Below are 20,490 nucleotides of genomic sequence, written 5' to 3' on the forward strand. Positions count from 1 at the left end.
ATTATACTGTCATAATTTTACATTTCAGAAAACACAGATAGTGTTGTGATGCAGCCAAAAAGGAAACATTTTATTAAGGATATTCGTCATCTTCCTGGTAAGTATAAAGCTTAGACAGTTGAAACTGAAAAGACAGTGTAAGACAAAAATGCATAAATTGTATTATTCTTTGTTCTAATTTATCAGAATAAAACCTGAGGCACCAAAGACATTATCCATCTTTTTTTAACGTTATTACAGCAAATTTGAAACATGTCCAAAGTAAACAAAATAGTATGATGAACCCCCCCCAATTACCATCACCCAGCTTTGACAGTTATCACCATTTTATCATCCATAGCTTCATCAACAACCCCTGTGTATATAATTACTATTGCTTACAATTCAGACCATCTGAAAGCTCTCTAATATTAGCTTAGAAGCACAAAAACCCACAGCTGGTTTTGTCACAGAGCATCATTTTAAACTTAGTTAATAACCTACTTCTATATTCACTAGCCATCTTCTGGATCTGAGTCTATTCTATTCAATGCAGACACTTCTTTGCATACCAGATCTCATCTCCCTTTTGTTCAGAGACTAGGGTTAAATTAGACCTTAAAGATATTTAATTTCCAGTGACTTACTTCACAGAGGTCCAGAGATGTAAAAGGACTTACCCACAGTTAGTAAGTTAGAAGTAAAAGTCAAATCTCTTTTTACTCAGGATGAGTCAGAAATTTTTATTCTGAAGAGATAAAACCAATTTCTTGTAGTTCCTTATTTCTTAGTTTTCCTCAGTATAAAGGAAAACTGTTTACTTCCTGTTTATTCCCAGAATGGCAAGCATTAATGGCAAGCTTGTCATTTTTTGAGCTGAAAATGACAAGTTTAAAGTGATTATTTATTAAAATAACTCCTTGAATTTTTCTTTTGAAATTTGGGTCCTGGATGCAACTGAAGAACAGTAAGAGAACACTGTTGTTTCACTGTAACTGCACTGACGGCTGTGTACTGCCTACTTTATGCTTTAGCCAGTGAAGTTTCCAATGTTGGGTCTTCACACAGACTTTTTCAGAGATTGTCCCTTGCACTCCAGGGTCCCTTCTATCTACCTTCCTTACAATTTTGAGATTTTTAGAATTACAGATTATGCTGTATTTTGTCTTAAGAGCTTAAGTAACATAAAGGGAATCGCTATATTACATTAAAATGTTTAAATTTATTTTTGTAGTGAACAGTAAGGAATTCCTTGCAAAAGAAGAAAGCCAAATACCAGTGGATGAAGTGTTTTTCCACAGGTACTATACATAATATAGTTTAATTTGGGGAAACTGCCAAAATTTAAATTTTGAATTTCAAAATCAGCATATTTTGAAAAGATCAAAGGATGTGTCTGTGTTTGTTAAGGAAATTTACAAATCAGTCATTTTGCTAATCTTAATATATCTTAGTAAAACTAAAGTAAATCTGGGAGTTTTGTTAATTTAGCATATAAATTTTGTTTTATGCTTCTGACTTTTCGAAATTTAGCCTTTAATTTCTTTTTATAGTAATTTTTTTTTTGGCTTAAAATCTACCTTAGTTTAATATAGTGATAAAGCATGGGTAATTTATCCAGACCATGGCCCTTAGAATGGATTCAGAAAAATTCAGTGCACTGCTATAGAAATAAGTCCTAAACCAACTAGTATTATAACCTAATGCCTTATGGTAGTAAAGTACTTCTTATCTCATCTGGTTGACTGGTTAATTAGGTTTGATTTGGCTTGTTTTTTAAAATCATTTAGAATGAATAATTTTGAGGGTTTGATTACATCTGTACATGGCTAAGTTTTGCTGTATTCTAATACAAGAATAGGGCTGATAAAATATTATTCTTTGAAATGTATTACACTTAAAAGATTCCAGCTACTTTTTATTGAGTTACACTATTTTTTGTATATTACATACAAATTTCAGTCATTTATTTCCAACTGAGTATACTTAAGATTTTACAGTTGTGGTTTGCCACTGGTCATAGGTGCTTTGATTATAGTAAGATTAGACCTTTAATAAAATTGTCAAATATATAACATGAGTATTATTTTAGGTATTATAAAAAAGTTGCTGTTAAAGAGAAACAAAAACGGGATGCAGATGAAGAAAGTATAGAAGACGTGGATGATGAGGAATTTGAAAAACTGATTGGTAATTTGTTGTGTTGACTCTTTGTAAAATAATCTACTATTATGTGTTAATAGACCGTGGAACATTAGTGGGAGAGGTGGCCTTGGTTTTAAAAAATCATTTAGCTAAGAATATCATGCATATCACAGTGGAAGATTAAGAAATATTTGGGGCCAGGTGCTGTGGCTCACACTTGTAATCCCAGCACTTTGGCAGGCCAAGGCAGGCAGATCGTTTGAGGTTAAGAGTTCGAGACCGGCCTGGCCAATATGGTGAAACCCTGTCTCTACTGAAAACACCAAAAAATGAGCCAGGCATGGTGGCGCACACCTGTAGTCCCAGCTACTTGAGAAGCAGAGGCACGAGAATCACTTGAATCCAGGAGTCAGAGGTTGCAGTGAACCAAGATTGTGCCACTGCACTCTCGCCTGGGTGACAGAATGAAACCCTGTCTCAAAAAAAAAAAAAAAGAAATATTTTTATGATATATGGTAATTCACCCACGTTTGCACCAGAAAAATGCATGATTTGTGCTTTGGATAGTCCATATAAGAAAAAATTTATATTTGTCTATTCATTGTTACAGCCAAATCTCATGTGAAATAGAAATCCTTTTTACCATTCATAATCTATTATAGTATATAGTATAGCAGTAGTAATTGATAGCAATAGTCTACTGTTTCATCTTTTTTATCTTTAATCTACAAAGCTAGAGAAATTTTGATTGAAAATAGACTTAAACAAAAAACATGGTAAATTGGAAAGACTTACACTGATTTCACATGTTACATACTTTTTTGTTGTTGTTTTTTGGGGGTTTTGTTTGTTTGTTTTGAGACAGGATCTCTCTGTCTCCCAGGCTGGAGTGCAATGGCACAGTCACAACTAACTCACTGCAGCCCTGCAGCCTAGACCTTCTGGGCTCAACCGATCTTCCTGCCTCAACCCCACGGGTAGCTGGGACTACAGGTACATGCCATGATGCTGGGCTACTTTGTTTTTGGTTTTTGTTTGTTTGTTTTTTAATAGAGATAGGGTCTTGCTGTGTTGCCCAGGCTGGTGATCACTCTACCTCAGCCTCCCAAAGTGCTGGGATTACAAGCATGAGGTGTTATATATTGTATTACACCTATTAAAAATGAGCACCTAAGTAGTTCTAATAGAGTAAAAGGGAATACAGTTGCTAAATACCATTTTATTTGATATTTACCCTCATTCCATAAAAGAACTGTAGAAAGAGCCGAAATTAACTGGATCCTTCTTTAGTTTTGGAATTTAACTAAGATCAGTATTTCACAGGTTTGTATGCATTATTAAGATATACTAGTAACAGTCACATTTATATTGTTTTGGTGTTTACTTGTCATAAACAGCAGAATCATGACTGTTAGAATAATTTATTCAGATACAAGATGTATGTCAAGCTTGTCATTCTTTGTTGTATCTCACAATTTCTGTATTCTCTGGCAGACACATTTGAAGATGATAACTGTTTCAGCTCTAGAAAGGATGACATGGATTTTGCTGGGTAACATACTTCTATCTTCTCCTTCCTATTTTTCTAGCATTTCCCAAATTGTCCGTCAGAACAGTAGACCACAGAACTATATGACATAAAGGGGAAATGTATTCAAGTTTGGGAAGTAGATACAGTACTTTCATCTTTGACCTTTATAAAGCACGTTATTACTTACTCTAAGCAGTCTGCAAAGCTTTCTCCTCTAAGTCATTTAATAGCCTACTGCCCTAGTAGTCAGCAAAACACTACTTTAGAAAATACTGCCTCCTTTTGTATTACAAATTGTGTTTTTTTCCAGTAACGTGAAAAAGAGAACAAAAGGAGCTAAGGATAACACATTAGATGAAGATTCAGAAGGTAGTGATGGTGAACTTGGTAACCTGGATGACGATGAAGTTTCTTTAGGAAGTATGGATGATGAAGAATTTGCTGAAATTGATGAAGATGGAGGAACATTCATGGATGTGTTAGATGATGAAAATGACAGCGTTCCAGGTAAGCATTTTTTAAAATAAGACATAAACTGTGTCTTCCTCACTTCCTCAGCCTTAAGTTAGTTTTTCTGCTAAAGGTTTTTAATAAAGCCCTGTGTTCAAATTAATATTCATGTCAGCCAGAAACTTAAATGGGACCTTTTCCCTTCTTATTTGGAGCTGAAGGGTTTTTATTGTGTGTTGTGTGTGTTTTCTTTTAAGCAGTTTTTTGAGTTTTGGACTTTTACTTTAACCAGCAACTAGCTTCTCTGTACAATACATGTTGAGCTGAAATGCTGCCATTTTTTAATAGTAATTAGCAGTCTATAAAAGTTAATCAGTATTCATCATAGCCCAGCATAGATGAAGGTGAATATTTTATCTTGTTGTAAATTAGCAAGGAACACCCAGAATTGTCTCTGGACTGTTGTCTGACCTTTCTGTCCTTTCACATACCTCCAGCATGCACATGCCTGCCTAACATTCTTCTTCTACTTATTCTGAACCACAGCAGAAGTTTCTTGTTTTAAGGGGTTTTATATTATTTGGTCTTATTAATGAAGCTATTTAGAAAATTTTGTACTTGCACAAAATATTATAACTATGCCAATTCTTAGAGTCTTGCTCTCAGTCTGTCCTCAAGCCTATGCTAGTGGAATTATGAAACCCACATGGAATAGCAGTACAGTGCCTTACATTAGAATAAAGATTTTAGCATATCTTGGAGTAATATTTTCCAGTCCTATTGTTTTTCAGTTGCTTAATAGCAAATTTCTTCATGTAACAGAACTTGAAGTCCACTCCAAAGTCAATACTAAGAGAAGCAAGAGAAAAGGTACAAATGATTTTGACTTTGCTGGCTCATTTCAAGGTAAGAAAATGCATTCAGTATCTTTTAAAAGCAGTATCGATGTGAGAGGTGTCATTATCATTTTGGGAAATTAACTCTCCTAAATTTGGTTAATAAAATCCAGGGGTGGGTGGGGGTTGTTTTTAAGAAAGGTGTTAAGTGGAAATTATTTTCCACATTTTGAATTGTTTCTTGCATTCAAATATCTCTAGATCATCTTTTCATTGATTTTTTTAAATTTTTTATCATTATTTCCATTGTTTTGGGGGAACAGGTAGGGTGTTTGGTTACATGGGTAAGTTCTTTAGTGGCGATTTCTGAGATTTTGGTGCACCCATCACCCAAGCAATACACTGCACCCAATGTGTACTCTTATCCCCTACTACCTCCCACTCTTCCCCCCAAGTCCCCAGAGTCCATTATATCATTCTTAAGCCTTTGCATCGTCATTGCTTAGCTCCCATTTATAACTGAGAACATAGAATGTTTGGTTTTCCACTCCTGAATTACTTCGCTTAAAATAATGGTCTCCAGCTCTATTCAGTTTGCTACAAATGCCATTATTTCTCTCCTTTTCATGGATGAGTAGCATTCCATGGTATATGTATAGCACATTTTCTTTATCCACTCATTAGTTGATGGGCATTTACGTTGGTTCCATATTTTTGCAGTTGCAGATTGTGCTGCTATAAACGTGCATGTGTAAGTGTCTTTTTTATATAATGACTTATTTTCCTCTGGGTAGATACTCAGTGGTGGGATTGCTAGATCAAATGATAGTTCTCCTTTCAGTTATTTAAAGACTCTACATACTGTTTACCATAGTGGTTGTACTAGTTTACATTCCCACCAGCAGTGTAAAAGTGTTCCCTTATTACCACATCCACGCCAACATCTGAAATTTTTTTTATTTTTAAACTATGGCTATTCTTGCAGGAGTAAGGTGGTATTGCACTGTGGCTTTGATTTGCATTTCCCTGATAATTAGGGATGTTGAGCATTTCTTCATATGTTTCTTGACCATTTGTGTATTTTTTGAGAATTGTCTGTTCATATCCTTAGCCCACTTTTTGATGGGATTTTTTCTTGCTGACTTTTTTGAGTTCCTTGTAGATTCTGGACATTGGTCCTTTCTCGGATGCATAGTTTACGAAGATTTTCTCCCACTCTGGGTTGTCTGTTTACTCTGCTGGTTATTTCTTTTGCTGTGCAGAAGCTTTTTAGCTTAATTAAGTCCCATCTATTTGTTTTTGTTGCATTTGCATTTAGGTTCTTGGTTGTGAACTCTGCTTAAGCCAATGTCTAGAAGAGTTTTTCCAATGTTACCTTCTAGAATTTTTATAGTTTCAGTTCTTAGATTTAAGTCTTTGATCCATCTTGAGTTTTCTGCATAAGGTGAGAAATGAGGATCCGTTTAATTCTCCTACATGTGGCTTGCCAGTTATCCCAGCACCATTGGTTGAACAGGGTGTCCTTTCCCCGCTTTATGTTTTTGTTTGCTTTGTCGAAGATCAAATGGTTGTATTTGGCTTTATTTCTGGGTTCTCTATTCTGTTCCATTGGTCTACAGGCCTGTTTTTATACAAGTACCATGCTATTTTGGTAACAATAGCCTAGTAGTATAGTTTGAAGTCAGGTAATGAGATACCTCCAGATTTGTTCTTTTTGTTTAGTCTTGCTTGGCTATGCAGATTCTTATTTTGTTCCATATGAATTTCAGGATTGTTTTTTCCTAGTTCTGTGAAGAATGATGATGGCATTTTGATGGGAATTACATTAAATTCATAGATTGCTTTTGGCAGTATGGTCATTTTCACAATATTGATTCTACCCATCCATGAACATGGGATGTGTTTCCATTTGTGTGTGTGTCTATGGTGTCTTTCAGCAATGTTTTGTAGTTTTCCTTTTAGAGATCTTTCACCTCCTTGATTAGGTATATTCCTAAGTATTATTATTTTTTTTGGCAGGTGTTGTAAGGAGAGTTGAGTAATTGATTTGATTCTCAGCTTGGTTGCTGTTGGTGTATAGCAGTGCTACTGATTTGTGTACATTGATTTTGTATCCTGAAACTGCTGAATTTATTTATCAGATCTAGGAGCTTTTTGCATGAGTCTTTAGGGTTTTCTAGGTATACTATCATATCACTGGTGAATAGTGACAGTTTGACTTCGTCTTTACTGATATGAATGAATGCCATTTCTTTCTCTTGTCCAATTGCACTGGCTAGGATTTCCAGTACTATGTTGAATAGAAGCAGTGAAAGTGGGCATCCCTGTCTTTTTCCAGTTCTCGGGGGTAATGCTTTCGACTTTTCCCTGTTCGGTATAATGTTGGCTATGGGTTTATCATAGATGGCTTTCATTACTTTAAGGTATGTCCCTTCTGTGCCAATTTCGCTTAGGGTTTTAATCATAAAGGGATGCTTGATTTTGTCAAATGCTTTTTCTGCATCTATTGAGATGATCATATGAATTTTGTTTTTAGTTGTTTATGTGGTGTATCACATTTATTGACTTGCATATGTTAAACCAGTCCCGTATCCCTGGCATGAAACCCACTTCATCATGGTATATTATCTTTCTGATACGCTGTTGGATTCGGTTAGCTAGTATTTTGTTGAGGGTTTTTGCATCTGTGTTCATCGGGAATATTGGTCTGTAGTCTTCTTTTGTTACGTCATTTCCTGATTTTGGAACTAGGCTGATATTGGCTTCATTGAATGATTTAGGGAGGATTCCCTCTTTCCCTATCTTTTGGAATAGTTTCAGTAGGATTGGTACCAATTCTTTGAATGTCTGATAGAATTCAGCTGTGAATCCATCAGGTCCTGGACCTTGTTTTATTGGCAGTTTTTTTTATTACTGTTTCAATCATGCTACTTGTTATTGGTCCGTTCAGAGTTTCTCTTTCTTTCTGGTTTAATCTAGAAGGGTTGTATATTTCCAGGAATTTATCCATTTTATCTCGGTTTTCTAGTTTGTGTGCATAAAGGCGTTCATAGTAGCCTTGAATGATCTTTTGTATTTCTGTGGTATCAGTTGTTGTCTCTCCCATTTCATTTCTAATTGAGCTTATTCGGATCTTCTCTCTTCTTTTTTTGGTTAATCTTGCTAATGGTCTACCAATTTTCTTTATTTTTCCACAGAACCAGCTTTTTGTTTCATTTATCTTTTGTAGTGTTTTTTCAGTTTTGTTTAGTTCTGCTCTGATCTTTATTTCTTTTCTTCTGCTGGGTTTGAGTTTGATTTGTTCTTGTTTCTCTAGTTACTTGAGGCGTAAGCTTAGATTGTCTGTTTATGCTCTTTCAGACTTTTTGATGTAGACATTTAATGCTGTGAACTTACTAAAAGTAGTGCCACTTTTGCTGTATCCCAGAGGTTTTGATAGGTTGTGTCACTGTTCAGTTCAAAAAAATATTTTAATTTCCATCTTCATTTCATTGTTGACTCAAAGATCATTCAAGAGCAGAGTATTAAATTTCCATGTATTTGTATATAGTTTTGAGGGTTCCTTTTGGAGTTAATTTCCAATTGTATTCCACTGTGGTGTGAGAGGGTACTTGATACAATTTCAGTTTTCTTAAGTTTATTGAGACTTGTGGCCCACCATATGGTCTATCCTTGAGAATGCTCCATGTGCTGATGAAAATAACGTATATTCTGCAGTTTTTGGGTAGAATATTCCGTAGGTATCTGTTAAGTCCATTTGTTCTAGGGTGTTAAGTCCATTGTTTCTTTGTTGACTCTGTCTTGAAGACCTGTCTAAGGCTGTCAGTGAAGTATTGAAGTCACCCACTATTATTGTGTTGCCATCTATCTAATTTCTTCGGTCTAATAGTAATGGTTTTATAAATTTGGGAGCTCTGGTGGTAGATGCATATATATTTAGAATTATGATATTTCTTGTTGAACTAATCATTTTAGTAGTATGTAATGTCCCTCTGTCTTTTTTTAGCTGTTGTTGCTTTAAAGTCTGTTTTGTCTGATATAAGAATAGCTACTCCTGCTTGCTTTTGGTTTCCATTTGCATGGAATATCTTTTTCTACCCCTTTACTTTAAGTTTATGTGAGTCATGTGTTAGGTGAGTCTCCTGAACACAGCAGATTCTTGGTTGGTGGTCCAATCTCACATTCTGTACCTTTTAAGAGGAGCATTTAGGCCATTTACATCCAACATTATTATTTGAGATGTGAGGTACTGTTCTATTCATCATGCTAGTTGTTGCTTGAATACTTTGATGTTGTTTTTTCATTGTTATTTTATAGGCCCTTTGAGATTTATGTTTTAAGGAGGCTCTATTTTGGTGTACTTCAAGGTTTTGTTTCAAGATTTAGAATTCCTAGGCTGAGTGTAGTGGCTCACGCCTGAAGTCCTAGCACTTTGGGAGGCCCAGGCGGGCATCACCTGAAGTCAGGAGATCAAGACCAGCCTGGCCAACATGGCAAAACCCCATATCTACAAAAAATACAAAAATTAGCTGGGCATGTTGGTAAGCCCCTATAATCCCAGCTACTCAGAAGGCTGAGGCACAAAAATCACTTGAACCCATTAGGCAGAGGTCACACTGAGCCAAGATTGCACCACTGCACTCCAGCCTGGATGGCAGAGCAAGATTCCATCTCAAAAAAAAAAAAGATTTAGAACTCCTTTCAGCATTTCTTGTAGTGCCGGCTTGGTAGTGGCAAATTCTCAGCATAGATCTCTCCTTCATTTATGAAGCTTAGTTTTGTTGGATACCAAATTCTTAGCTGATAATTATTTTGATTAAGGAGACTAAACACATTGCCACACGCTGTTCTGTCCGTCCATGTGGGAGCTGCATGTTAGTCCTGTCCCCTTATCCACCATTTTCCTCCTCAGCACAGCAGATCGAAATGTTTGCCTCTGCTATGTTTTGTTCTCTCCAAGGCCCCAGCATATTGGATGGTGCCCACTCATATTTGAATGCAGATCTTCCTTACCTAGTCCAGAGATTCACATGCTAATCTCTGCTCATTCATTTTTAAACCATTCAATTATAAAACCCTGGATTTTTCAGACACCTGTTATCTTTTTCTTTTCTCAACCATTATTCTTTGCCATTTGACTCTTGCAATAATCCATGCTCCTTTATTATGATACGAACTGTTCTTTCTGCTAATATATTCTTTAACATTTTTCAAAGTATATCTTACAAGATTATGCTTCACAGTGTAACACTTACAAGGTGCTAATAAAAGAAAAAAGTGCTATATCAGGTAACAGTCTTAAGATTTTTGATAAAAATGTAGAAAGCACTATACATACTTTGCCTCAAGTGCCTCTCTGGCTTCTGTTACTGCTAAATACTGATGACTAAAAATAGATCTGCAAAGTTAAAAATAATGTTTTAAAAAGTTTCATTTACATATTGGTAGTAGTGTTTCAGAAACTCATGCCTACAAAATTTTATCAACTCTTTCAAATACTGCTGTCAATTCCTTAGTCCCCTAATGACTAGATGATTTAACTGATATATATTTAAATTGTAACATGTTGTCTTCCAGATTTTGTCTTCCCTTGAGTATCTAAGATCCTGTTTTAATATTAGCATAAGATGAGATATAGGCAGTTTTTCTCAAGACCATCCCTCAGAAAAGAAGTGTTGCTTTACTTCAAGTTCTACTGAGCCTATTATTAAAAGACGCTGGTAAAAGGAATTTGAGGAGAAGAAAAAATTTTTTAATGTTAAAAAAAGATGCTCTCTCAGCTTGTTTCAAATAGTAAAGTACTGTTTCAGAAGACATTAGCCTGAAAGGATTTCAGATCTCAATTGATAATAGTTTTGGATGCAGATTAAAGAATACCCAACAAAACTGATTGAAACAAAAAGAGGCAAGGAATTTTAAACAGATTCATTAATTGATTCAGATGTATTAATTTACTGATTGATCACCCTACATTTGCAAGTGTTAGAGTAGATATCCTTAAGAATAAACATACCTTATAGAAGCTTTAATCAGCCTGGGCAACACAAGGAGACGCTATCTCTACAAAAAATCAAAAATGGCCGGGCGTGGTGGCTCACGCCTGTAATCCCAGCACTTTGGGGGGGCAAGGCGGGTAGATCACAAGGTCAAGAGATCAAGACCATCCTGGCCAACATGATGAAACCCTAGCTCTACTAAAAATACAAAAATTAGCTGGGCGTGCTGGCACGCACTTGTAGGCCCAGCTACTTGGGAGGCTGAGGCAGGAAAATCGCTTGAACCCAGGAGGCAGAGGTTGCAGTAAGCCGAGATCGTGCCCCTGCACTCCAGCCTGGCAAAAAAGTGAGACTCTGTCTCAAAAAAAAAAAAAAATCAAAAATCAAAAATTAGCTAGGCATGGTGTTGCACACTTGAGGCTGAAGTGGCGGCGGGAGCAGGATAAAAGAAACTAAGGAACCAGCACAGTACAGAAGTGCCTACTCTTTGAGGTCACAGATGTATCGCTACAGGATGAATAAAACCCAAAAAAACCTTCCTAATGCATGCAAATGTGTATTATACAGCTATCAAGTAACATATCACCCTAATAATAATGAAGATGAAATGCTTTAGAAACTATTTTATCAAAAGTGGCTCTGGTACAAAGACTTGTACATGATTGTTCATAGTGGCACTATTAATGCCAAAAAGTGGACACAACCTAAATATCCATTAACTGATAAGTAAAATGTGGTATATCCATACAATGGAATATTATGTAGCCCACAACATGGCATGGAGTACTACAACATGGATGAGCCTCAAAAACGTTATGCTAAATGAAAAAAAGCCAGATACAGGAAACCACATGTCATATGATCCCATTTATATGAAACAGCCAGAAAAGGCAAGTCATAGAAACAAGATAGATTGGAGGTGGGTTGGAGGACTACAAATGGCACCAAGGATCTTTTGAAGTTGATGGAAATGTTCTAAAATCAGACTGTGGTTGTGGTTGAACAAGTCTGTAAATTTACTAAAATGCATTAATACACTTAAATGCGTTAATACACATAATAGCTGAATGTTGTGTATTTAGTAAAGCTCTTTTTAAAATACAGCTCTAGTACTGCTAGAGGCATTGATATCAGAGATGCAGAGTTTGAATAATTGTTTCAGGAAAAGAGACTTTTCAGGAAAAGTTTATACTTTCAGTACTACAGGTAGGTGTGGTTTAAAGGAGAACCTCTTTCAGTGTTATAAACAGAACTTCATTTACAGCATAATAAACATACTGCCAATTTCCTTTCACTCCAAAGAATAAGACCCCTGAACTAAATTTCATGTTTTGTCTTAAGTATTTCAAAACCCATCCATGTCAAACTGATAACTTTACTATTGCTTGATACTGTGTTATTTCCCTTATGGGTAAACTTCGATCACTGGCCAAATCTGAAAAGCAAGAAGACACTCTTGTCATCTGAACAGTTCTATTAGGATGTTGTTAGCTTTTTAAAAATATTATATACTAACAAATTATATTTAAATGCCAGCTACCTAATGGTGCTAGAAGATTATTGCAATTGTGTTTTTACCCAAGTATAATTTTTAAAATAAAATCATGTTGCATTGCATTTTTAAAATATCATTAGATTTATAATTGAATAATGTAGACTTACAAATTTTTTTAGGGCCAAGAAAAAAGAAAAGAAACTTCAGTGATTCCAGCCTATTTGTATCTGCTGAAGAGGTAAGGCTAATGTACTGTTCTGAGAGTCTAGCTATTCTACATTATTTTTAGTTTTCTAATAAATTTATCTTTTTGTTTAAGTTTGGCCATCTATTGGATGAAAATATGGGATCCAAGTTTGATAACATTGGCATGAATGCCATGGCTAACAAAGATAATGCAAGTAAGTAACTTAAATTTTTTTATTGATGTTTTAAAAATAGCTTTGGCTTAGAACTTCAGAAGATAGGAAATTTTTTAAATTTAATTTTATTTTTTTTTTGAGACAACGTCTTACTCCCTCGCTCAGGCTGGAATGCAGTGACATAATCTTGGCTCACTGCAACCTCCATCTCCCAGGTTCAAGCAGTTCTCCTGCCTCAGCCTCCCAAGTAGCTGGGATTACAGGCATGCACCACCACGCCCAGCTAATGTTTGTATTTTTAGTAGAGAGGGGGTTTCACCATGTTGGCCAGGCTGGTCTCGAACTCCTGACCTCAAGTGACCCGCCCACCTTGGCCTCCCAAAGTGCTGAGATTACTGGCGTGAGCCACCGTGCCTGGTTGATAGGAATATTTTTGAAAGACCTTTTCATGGTACTTTACAACCTGGAAGGAATGGCTTTATCTTCTCTCAGGAGAACATGTAAGATTAACAAGTATATACAGCAAAAAAACAAAAAAAAAACTTGCAGACTACAAAAATTACTTTTTTTTAGGGAAGTGAGCCATTTTTATATAGCATGAGTTTGCTAAGTAACTTTACATGTTTATAGACATTTTAATTATTTCTGATATTGATTGTTACTGGTTTTTATTTCACCAGTAAAACTGCTTGGGGAAAGAAGATCTTTAGAGCATTTGTTTCTTTTCCTTCCTTAGTCATTTCTTTATGAAACATTAATCTTTGACAATAAATATGAGAAGAAAAGCAACAAACAAGCAGTGGGTTTGTATAGTGGGTGGGAAACGGCAGGCCAAGGCAGGCTAGAAGTTCCTGTGACTCAGCAGCATGTTCTGTGGGACCACCAGGAGTCTACAGTGTGGTAGTACACTCATCTTTTCTTCTCCCAAAGGTCTCAAGCAGCTTAGATGGGAGGCTGAACGTGATGACTGGCTACACAACAGAGATGTAAAAAGTATCATCAAGAAAAAGAAACATTTTAAAAAGAGGATTAAAACCACTCAAAAAACTAAAAAGCAAAGGAAATGAGAGTTATTAATGTAAATTATAAATTGAAATTCTACTTACATCTAATTTTTGCTGTTCAACCATGTTTTTTGATCCAGCTCTCTGATTCCATACATTCCAGACTTCTCAGTGGATTTGTAATAAACTATAAATAAAAATAGCTCTCATTTATAAAGTCATGTGGAAACATTGTTAAAATTAAACATACTGGGAAAAAAAAAACTTCTTTTTTCCATATTGCTACATAACAAAATGAAAAAGAAGACAGTAGGATTACAGACTTCACATATAAGCCCTGGCGTCTCTGATCATTGTAATGAGCACTATTTCACGTAACTACATGATGTTATCTTGTTCAGTCTTTATCTACTTGACAGAGAAAGAGACAGCTCCAAGAAGTTAGCAAACCTGAGATGAAACTGCTCTTTTAAAACCAAACGTTTAAACTGTGGTTTGATTCTGTCACCTCATATATGAATGATTCCAGAGTTTACATTCTTAACCCCTAGAAGAATTCAGAATCCAGCCCATTACCTAATTTTCTCACTAGTATAGATGAGAATTTAGTCTCAGAAGAACTAAAATAGATGTGAATAGTATTGTTAGAAATGCCTTGTAAAGAAATTACTACATAATTTATAGGTTACCTGAAGAAGTTGTTTTATACTTATTTTTACTTAAGGAAAAACATACCTTCCAAGATGAAGGGATATTTCTTGCTCATTGTTTGCCTGAAATCTGATGGAAAAAAGGATGTCTTGAAATTAGATATGAACAGAAATTCATTATTAACACATACAGCCACAATTTAATGCTAGCTTTAGGGTCCATATGATGGGAACCATATAGATTAGAAATTTGTTTTACAGTCCTCCGTTTTTGTTTTTTTGAGACAGGATCTCTCTCCCTGTTGCCCAGGCTGTAGTACAGTGGCACAATCACAGCCCACCACTGCCTAGACCTCCCTGGGTTGGGCTCAAGAGAGCCTCCTACCTCAGTGAAGGTCAAATAGCTGGGACGGGGCTTAAGGGAGCCTCCTGCCTCAACCTCCCGAGTAGCTGGGACTACAGGAGCACACCACCATACCCAGTCTTTTTTTTTCCCCCCCTTAAGATACAGGGTCTTGCTATGTTGCCCAGACAGGGCTCAAGCAGTCCTTCCACCTTGACTTCCCAAAGTGCTGGAATTACAAGTGTGATCCACCACACCCAGCCATGACCAGTTTTTAAAATTCATCCCAAGCTTTAATTTGCTTTTAAATACTGTTAGGATGTTTTCTTTATACCCTTTCTTAGAGTTGAAAAGAAAAGATTTTGTGAGTATCCAGTAGCATTTTGGTACAGCGTTCCAACAAAGTACGCTGAGGAAGACTGTGACAAGTTTCAAAGATGGCTATCATGCCAGGACTATTCCTTGTTTTTGGGAAAAATCACTTCCTAATTTAAAAAGTTGAGGGCTCTAATATAAAATTTCCCCAAGAAAAATGTTAAAGCACTTTCAGCCATAGCATGTGAAAGTCTTTTAGTGCCCACTGTTGATGCCTAGGAAGAATACTATAGCCTGAGAAAACTGTTACTCCGAGAAAACAGCAGTAACCAGTTACTTTCTTAGTCCACCAAACAATGAAGTGTAATGGGCAGGCTAAGTTTCCTCCATCTGTGCTTCCAAACTAAGCCCGACCAAGGACACTTGCTCTACCCTCTCCAAAAGTAAAACCCATGGAGGTATGAAATTTTTCCCTTAGCCCACAAACAAAATTTTTAAGGGAGAAGTGAGAGTCATCTAGTCTACAATAATGAATACTTTGATTCCTGTTATGCCCATAAAAATGTCTAATATCTTGAATCTGAAGAACCAATTTCTCCAAAAATGCCATTGCCATTTAACACATAAAATGGATTAGCAAAACTATACCCCTTTAGAAAGCATTAACTTCTGAATTATGATTACCTTGGCTTGTGTGCATCTTGCTAAACAAAAAATATGCTCCAAAAAGGCCTACAAGTTCGGCTACCAAAATTCCTTTAAAGATCTTCTTTGCTAGTGGTTCCAAAGTACGGGCCATCCTAAATTTAAAATTAACAGATATGTGTAAACCTGAATGAGCATATTTAAACTACTATTATCATTTCTCTAATAACTCAAATTCATTCCCACAATTTGAATGGCTTATCTGTATGGGAATAAGACTTCAATACTATGGTATACTTTTTTGGTTTAGGCATCCTACATACCTAGTTTTCAAACTCCATGCCTAAGGGGCATGATGAACCAAAGACAAAATTGGATAAAGCACAGGAAAGAGATAAAATGCAAGAAAGCATTGTAAAAAACAATTTACAGAACTTAAATTTTTTAACTGTGTAGGAAAACAGAATGGGGAAGATAGGTTAATTTTTTAGCTGCACTGGGAATTAAGAAATAATCTAAACGGACACAATATGTGAACAGCTCTTCTTTGTAAAGTGCCCTACAAAAGTAAGATTTTTCTGAAGAGGTTCTACATTTTCTAGGGCTGGAGTTCTTCATTTATTAATACAACATATACTAATATATACTATTATATATACTATATATGTATATTATAGATAGTATATATATACACTATCTGATACATACTAATATACTAATATATGCTGATATATACTAATAATACAACATAAATTATGTGCTATAGTTCAGGCATTTGGAGTGCAGTAGCACAGTCTCACCTCACTGGGCTCAAACAATCCTCCCACCTCAGCCTCCTGAGCAGCTGGGACCACTGGCATGCCTGGCTATTTTTTTGCATTTTTAGTAGACACAGGGTCTCAACATGTCGCCCAGGTTGGTCTCAAACCCCTGAGCTCAAGCAATCCGCCCATCTCAGCCTCCCAAAGTGCTGGGATTACAGGCGTGAGCCAATAATCTGCCCTTTAGCAGACACTCTCAGTAATTTTTATACAAATGGGGGCAGGGGGTGGAAACTGATTGGGTGATGAACCAATAAGAGGCAAAACTACAGACCGGTTAGATCTTGATTGTCTTCCTTTAAAAGCTAATCAAGAAAACAGGTTTGTGTCATTATTCTTTTTCAAATTAAAAGATAACAAGCTAAGAAAATAGAATTATAAGACTCTTACTGAATAAATTAATGTAAACCCAAGTTTTTAGCCAGCCTCCTTATAACCTCAAAGTCCAGAAGAGGAGAACCACTCGTTTTTCATCTCAGATGTTTCTATTGACCTGTGTGTACTCCTTTGTCCTCAGTCCCAGCTCGCTGTGGTCAGGTGTTTACTCCATTCACTTCCCACCCCTTTTCAATGCCTGAGGGTGGGTGTAATCAAATAACTTTCCTTTTTTTTGTAGGATTATTCTGCTAATATCTTACCAGGTGTCCCTCCCCACCACCCCCCAAATTCCCTCATTTTGATAATGTGATCACCCTGGAGACCAAAAGATTAAAACTTTACTATTCTTATTTAAAAGAAACAAAGCAAAGAAATTTGCAAAGGAAGGAATTCATATACAACCAAGAGGCAGTTGACTGGTGGGAAGGGACAGTTGTTTTGCTCCATTCACTACAATGCTGTACATGACTGACAGAAAATAAGTCATGCTCAATACAGATGCCTCTCTTGAAGTTATTTTTTATTTTTTTGGAGACACAGTCTCGCTCTGTTGCCCAAGCTGGAGTGCAGTGGCACCATCTCAGCTCACTGCAACCTCCGCCTTCCAGGTTCAAGCAATTCTCTTGCCTCAGCCTCCCCAGTAGCTGGAAGCTGGGACTCCCGCCACCAGGCCCAGCTAATTTTTTGTATTTTAGTAGAAACGGGGTTTCACCCTGTTGCCCAGGCCGGTCTTGAACTCCTGAGCTCAGGCAATCCACCGGCCTCAGCCTCCCAAAGTGCTAGGATTACAGGCATGTGCCACCGCGCCTGGCCTATTTTTATTTTTTTGAGACTGGGTCTTGCTGTCTCCCAGGCTGGAGTGCAGTGGTGCGACCTTGGCTCACTGCAATCTCCGTCTCCCGGGTTCCAGTGATTCTCCTGCTTCAGCCTCCCGAGTAGCTGGGATTATAGGCATGTGCCACCACGTCTGGCTAATTTTTTGTACTTTTAGTAGAGATGAGGTTTCACCAAGTTGACCAATCTATTCTCCAAGTCCTGACCTCAAGTGATCCTCCCGCCTCTGCCTCCCAAAGTGCTGGTATTACAGGCGTGTGCCCCTGCGCCTGGCCTCTTTGGGGGGTTTGTTTGTTTTGAGACGGAGTCCCGCTCTGTCGCCCAGGCTGGAGTGCAGTGGCGCGATCTCCGCTCACTGCAAGCTCCGCCTCCCAGGTTGATGCCATTCTCCTGCCTCAGCCTCCAGAGTAGCTGGGACTACAGGCCCCCGCCACCACGCCCGGCTAATTTTTTGTATTTTTTGGTAGAGACGGGGTTTCACCGTGTTGGCCAGGATGATTTCGATCTGACCTCGTGATCCGCCCGCCTAGGCCTCCCAAAGTGCTGGGGGGTTATTTTTAATGTTCCAGGGATGAACAAAGACTGCCTGCAGGCAGTTCCATTATTCAAGGAATCGAAGTAAAATTTTGTTTTATGAGAGGGTGATGATAAGAAATAAAGTCCATTTGTAGGCCAGGGTTAAAAGGAAAGAAAATAAGTCCGAATAATACTGGACAGCTGCCTTGGTGTACAGTGGTGAGCGTAGCTGCCTCCAAGTAACATCGTACAACAAAGTATTTACCTTTCAAAAAATATATATATAGTTTTGCACTCCGAGGCTCCCGGCTTCAGGAGGCCGATGATAAAACTTCAAGTTCCTTTGCTACAGAACACCAGGGGCACACCTGTCCACCCACAACGAAGTGATGTTTACTAGCTGCGGCAAGGGAGACACGGCAGAGGAGCGCCTGCCTTCTCGCACAGGGACAGGCATCATTCCGGGAAGGAGTTTAGGTGAAGTTTAACACGAAGTCGCCTCTGAAAGATTCGGCGCAGGGCCGTGTGTCATGCAGTTAACATCACAAGGGGCTGAGAAGCCGACTCGGGGACATAAGCTCAAGCCAAATGTGCAATGCTGGGTCGGAAGCCCCTTATCCGGGGCTGCGCTCCAGGGAATCGGGGCTGCTTCCCTGTGCGGGGCGGCCTCCCAGCTTAGCGTCTGCAGGCAACGCGGTTTCAAGCAGCAACGTCTCTCCCTGTCTAGCTGTGCAGAGGACGGCTTTTCAGCAGAGGCAGAGAGCTGTCTCAGGCTGGCCGCCTCCGCGCCCCCGGCTCCTGCCGCGGTTCTCACCCAGCTCCCGCTTCCCCCGGTTCCCTCGTGCCCTCGGCTGCCCTCGGCGCTCCCCTAGCCCGCGGAACGGTCGGCCCGGGCCTGCAGGCGACACGCGCGGGCACGCACGGAGCACGGCCCGGCCGCCAGGCCACGGTCGCCAGCGACCCGGAAACACTCGCCTCCAGTGAACTGAGGCAGTGACACCTGACTGTCTTCTACATGCCCCCAGAACTGTGACGAGGCCCCACGCAGAAGCCCGCCCCACTCTCGTCGCACTGGGGACCCCGATATCCCACCGCCGAGGGGGATCTACTCGCCGCAGTCTCACCTGAGGTGCGTTCAAGGAGGACTGCGCATGCGCAAGGCTTGGCGCCGCTCCACCCCTTCCGTTGTCGGCTCCGCCTCCACATTCGTAATTATCATTAATTGTACTCTGACCGCGACCCGAACCTGACTGCCCGCTATGTACATTATTTTGCGGAATATTCGCAATAACACATGCAACAGGTGCTGAGTGTATCTCATTTTACAGAGAAAGCAAGAGGCATACACTGCCCACAATCGCACCGTTAGTAAAAAACAGAATTCACATTTGAACCCAGGACACTGACACTGTGTAGTCTGTTTTGGGTTGTTTTTCTAACACTCTGGAAATTAAGGTGTGATTAGTCTCAGAGAAGCACCAACATAAGCATCACCTGAAAACTTGTTAGAAATGCAGAACTAGGCAGCGCGCGTTGGCTCACGCCTGTAATCCCAGCACTTTGGGAGGCGGAGATGGGCGGATCAGGAGACCGAGACCATCTTGGCTAACTTGGTGAAACCCCGTCTGTACTAAAAATAAAAATAAAAATAAATAGCCAGGCATAGTGGCATGCGCCTGTAGTCCCAGCTACTCGGGAGGCTGAGGCAGGAGAATCGCTTGAACCCGGGAGGCGGAGGTTGCGATGAGCCGAGATCGCGCCACTGCACTCCAGCCTGGACAACAGAGTGAGACTCCGTCTCAAAAAAAAAAAAGAAAGAAAGAAAGAAAAGAAAAAGAAATGCAGAACTACTGAATCTGAAACTGCATTTTAGCCAGATCCGTAAAGAATTCTTTTGCAAAGTAACACTTGAAGAGAAGACGCAAAGGGGACAAGGAAACAGAGAAGAGAAAAAGAATATAAAAGTATATTGAAGTACCGTGTGCAAGACAAAGCCTGAAACACCCAAAATAGACCCAGATCTACCTTCATCGAAGTTCTAGTCTACTTAGGGGTATTTACCACAAATAACTGATGAAAAGTACACAATGATAAGGGCCTTGCTTCTAATCTGAGGAATCTGTAAAGATTTTAGAGAAGGGGTGACAGCTGGAGCTAACTCTGACCATGCCAAGTAAAGGAAGTGCTTCT

General features: G+C 38.5%; 2 protein-coding genes across 4 annotated transcripts in view; one reads left to right on the top strand and one right to left on the bottom strand.

Annotated features, from left to right (window-relative positions):
- CEBPZ (CCAAT enhancer binding protein zeta) overlaps positions 1-14,062 on the top strand; it is a 27,692-nt gene extending 13,630 nt beyond the window's left edge. The window contains exons 8-16 of one of the 2 annotated variants that reach the window (XM_015112114.3): positions 29-97; positions 1,214-1,280; positions 2,072-2,169; positions 3,619-3,676; positions 3,966-4,162; positions 4,928-5,011; positions 12,612-12,670; positions 12,752-12,833; positions 13,725-14,062. In XM_015112114.3, coding sequence (XP_014967600.3) covers positions 29-97; positions 1,214-1,280; positions 2,072-2,169; positions 3,619-3,676; positions 3,966-4,162; positions 4,928-5,011; positions 12,612-12,670; positions 12,752-12,833; positions 13,725-13,861 — 851 coding nt within the window. In that variant the 3' untranslated portion in view covers positions 13,862-14,062. Of the gene's footprint in view, positions 1-28; positions 98-1,213; positions 1,281-2,071; positions 2,170-3,007; positions 3,203-3,618; positions 3,677-3,965; positions 4,163-4,927; positions 5,012-12,611; positions 12,671-12,751; positions 12,834-13,724 lie in introns of those variants that run through there. The other variant, XM_077959719.1, reaches the window with a different exon arrangement.
- On the bottom strand, positions 11,792-19,457 carry CEBPZOS (CEBPZ opposite strand). Of its 2 annotated transcripts, XM_077959724.1 has the most exons (6): positions 19,425-19,457; positions 18,566-18,801; positions 15,791-15,906; positions 14,534-14,578; positions 13,901-13,985; positions 11,792-13,765 (listed from the first exon to the last, which is right to left on the bottom strand). In XM_077959724.1, exons 3-5 carry the CDS (start codon positions 15,903-15,905, stop codon positions 13,903-13,905), a joined length of 243 nt encoding a protein of 80 aa, XP_077815850.1. In that variant the 5' UTR covers position 15,906; positions 18,566-18,801; positions 19,425-19,457; the 3' UTR covers positions 11,792-13,765; positions 13,901-13,902. The 2 variants fall into 2 exon arrangements, with proteins under 2 accessions (XP_077815850.1, XP_028687592.2); XM_028831759.2 differs by having other exon boundaries at positions 18,566-19,449.
- Between the last annotated feature and the right edge of the window lie 1,033 nt (positions 19,458-20,490).

The sequence above is a fragment of the Macaca mulatta genome, chromosome 13 (assembly GCF_049350105.2).
Source record: "Macaca mulatta isolate MMU2019108-1 chromosome 13, T2T-MMU8v2.0, whole genome shotgun sequence".
NCBI lineage: Eukaryota > Metazoa > Chordata > Mammalia > Primates > Cercopithecidae > Macaca > Macaca mulatta.

Coding starts and splice junctions, on each gene's coding strand:
- CEBPZOS (XM_077959724.1), bottom strand. CDS start 15,905: ATGGCCCGTACTTTGGAACCACTAGCAAAGAAGATCTTTAAAGGAATT. Junction 14,579..15,790: donor CAAGATGCACACAAGCCAAG/GTAATCATAATT, acceptor TTTTTCCATCAG/ATTTCAGGCAAACAATGAGC. Junction 13,986..14,533: donor ATATCCCTTCATCTTGGAAG/GTATGTTTTTCC, acceptor TTTTATTTATAG/TTTATTACAAATCCACTGAG.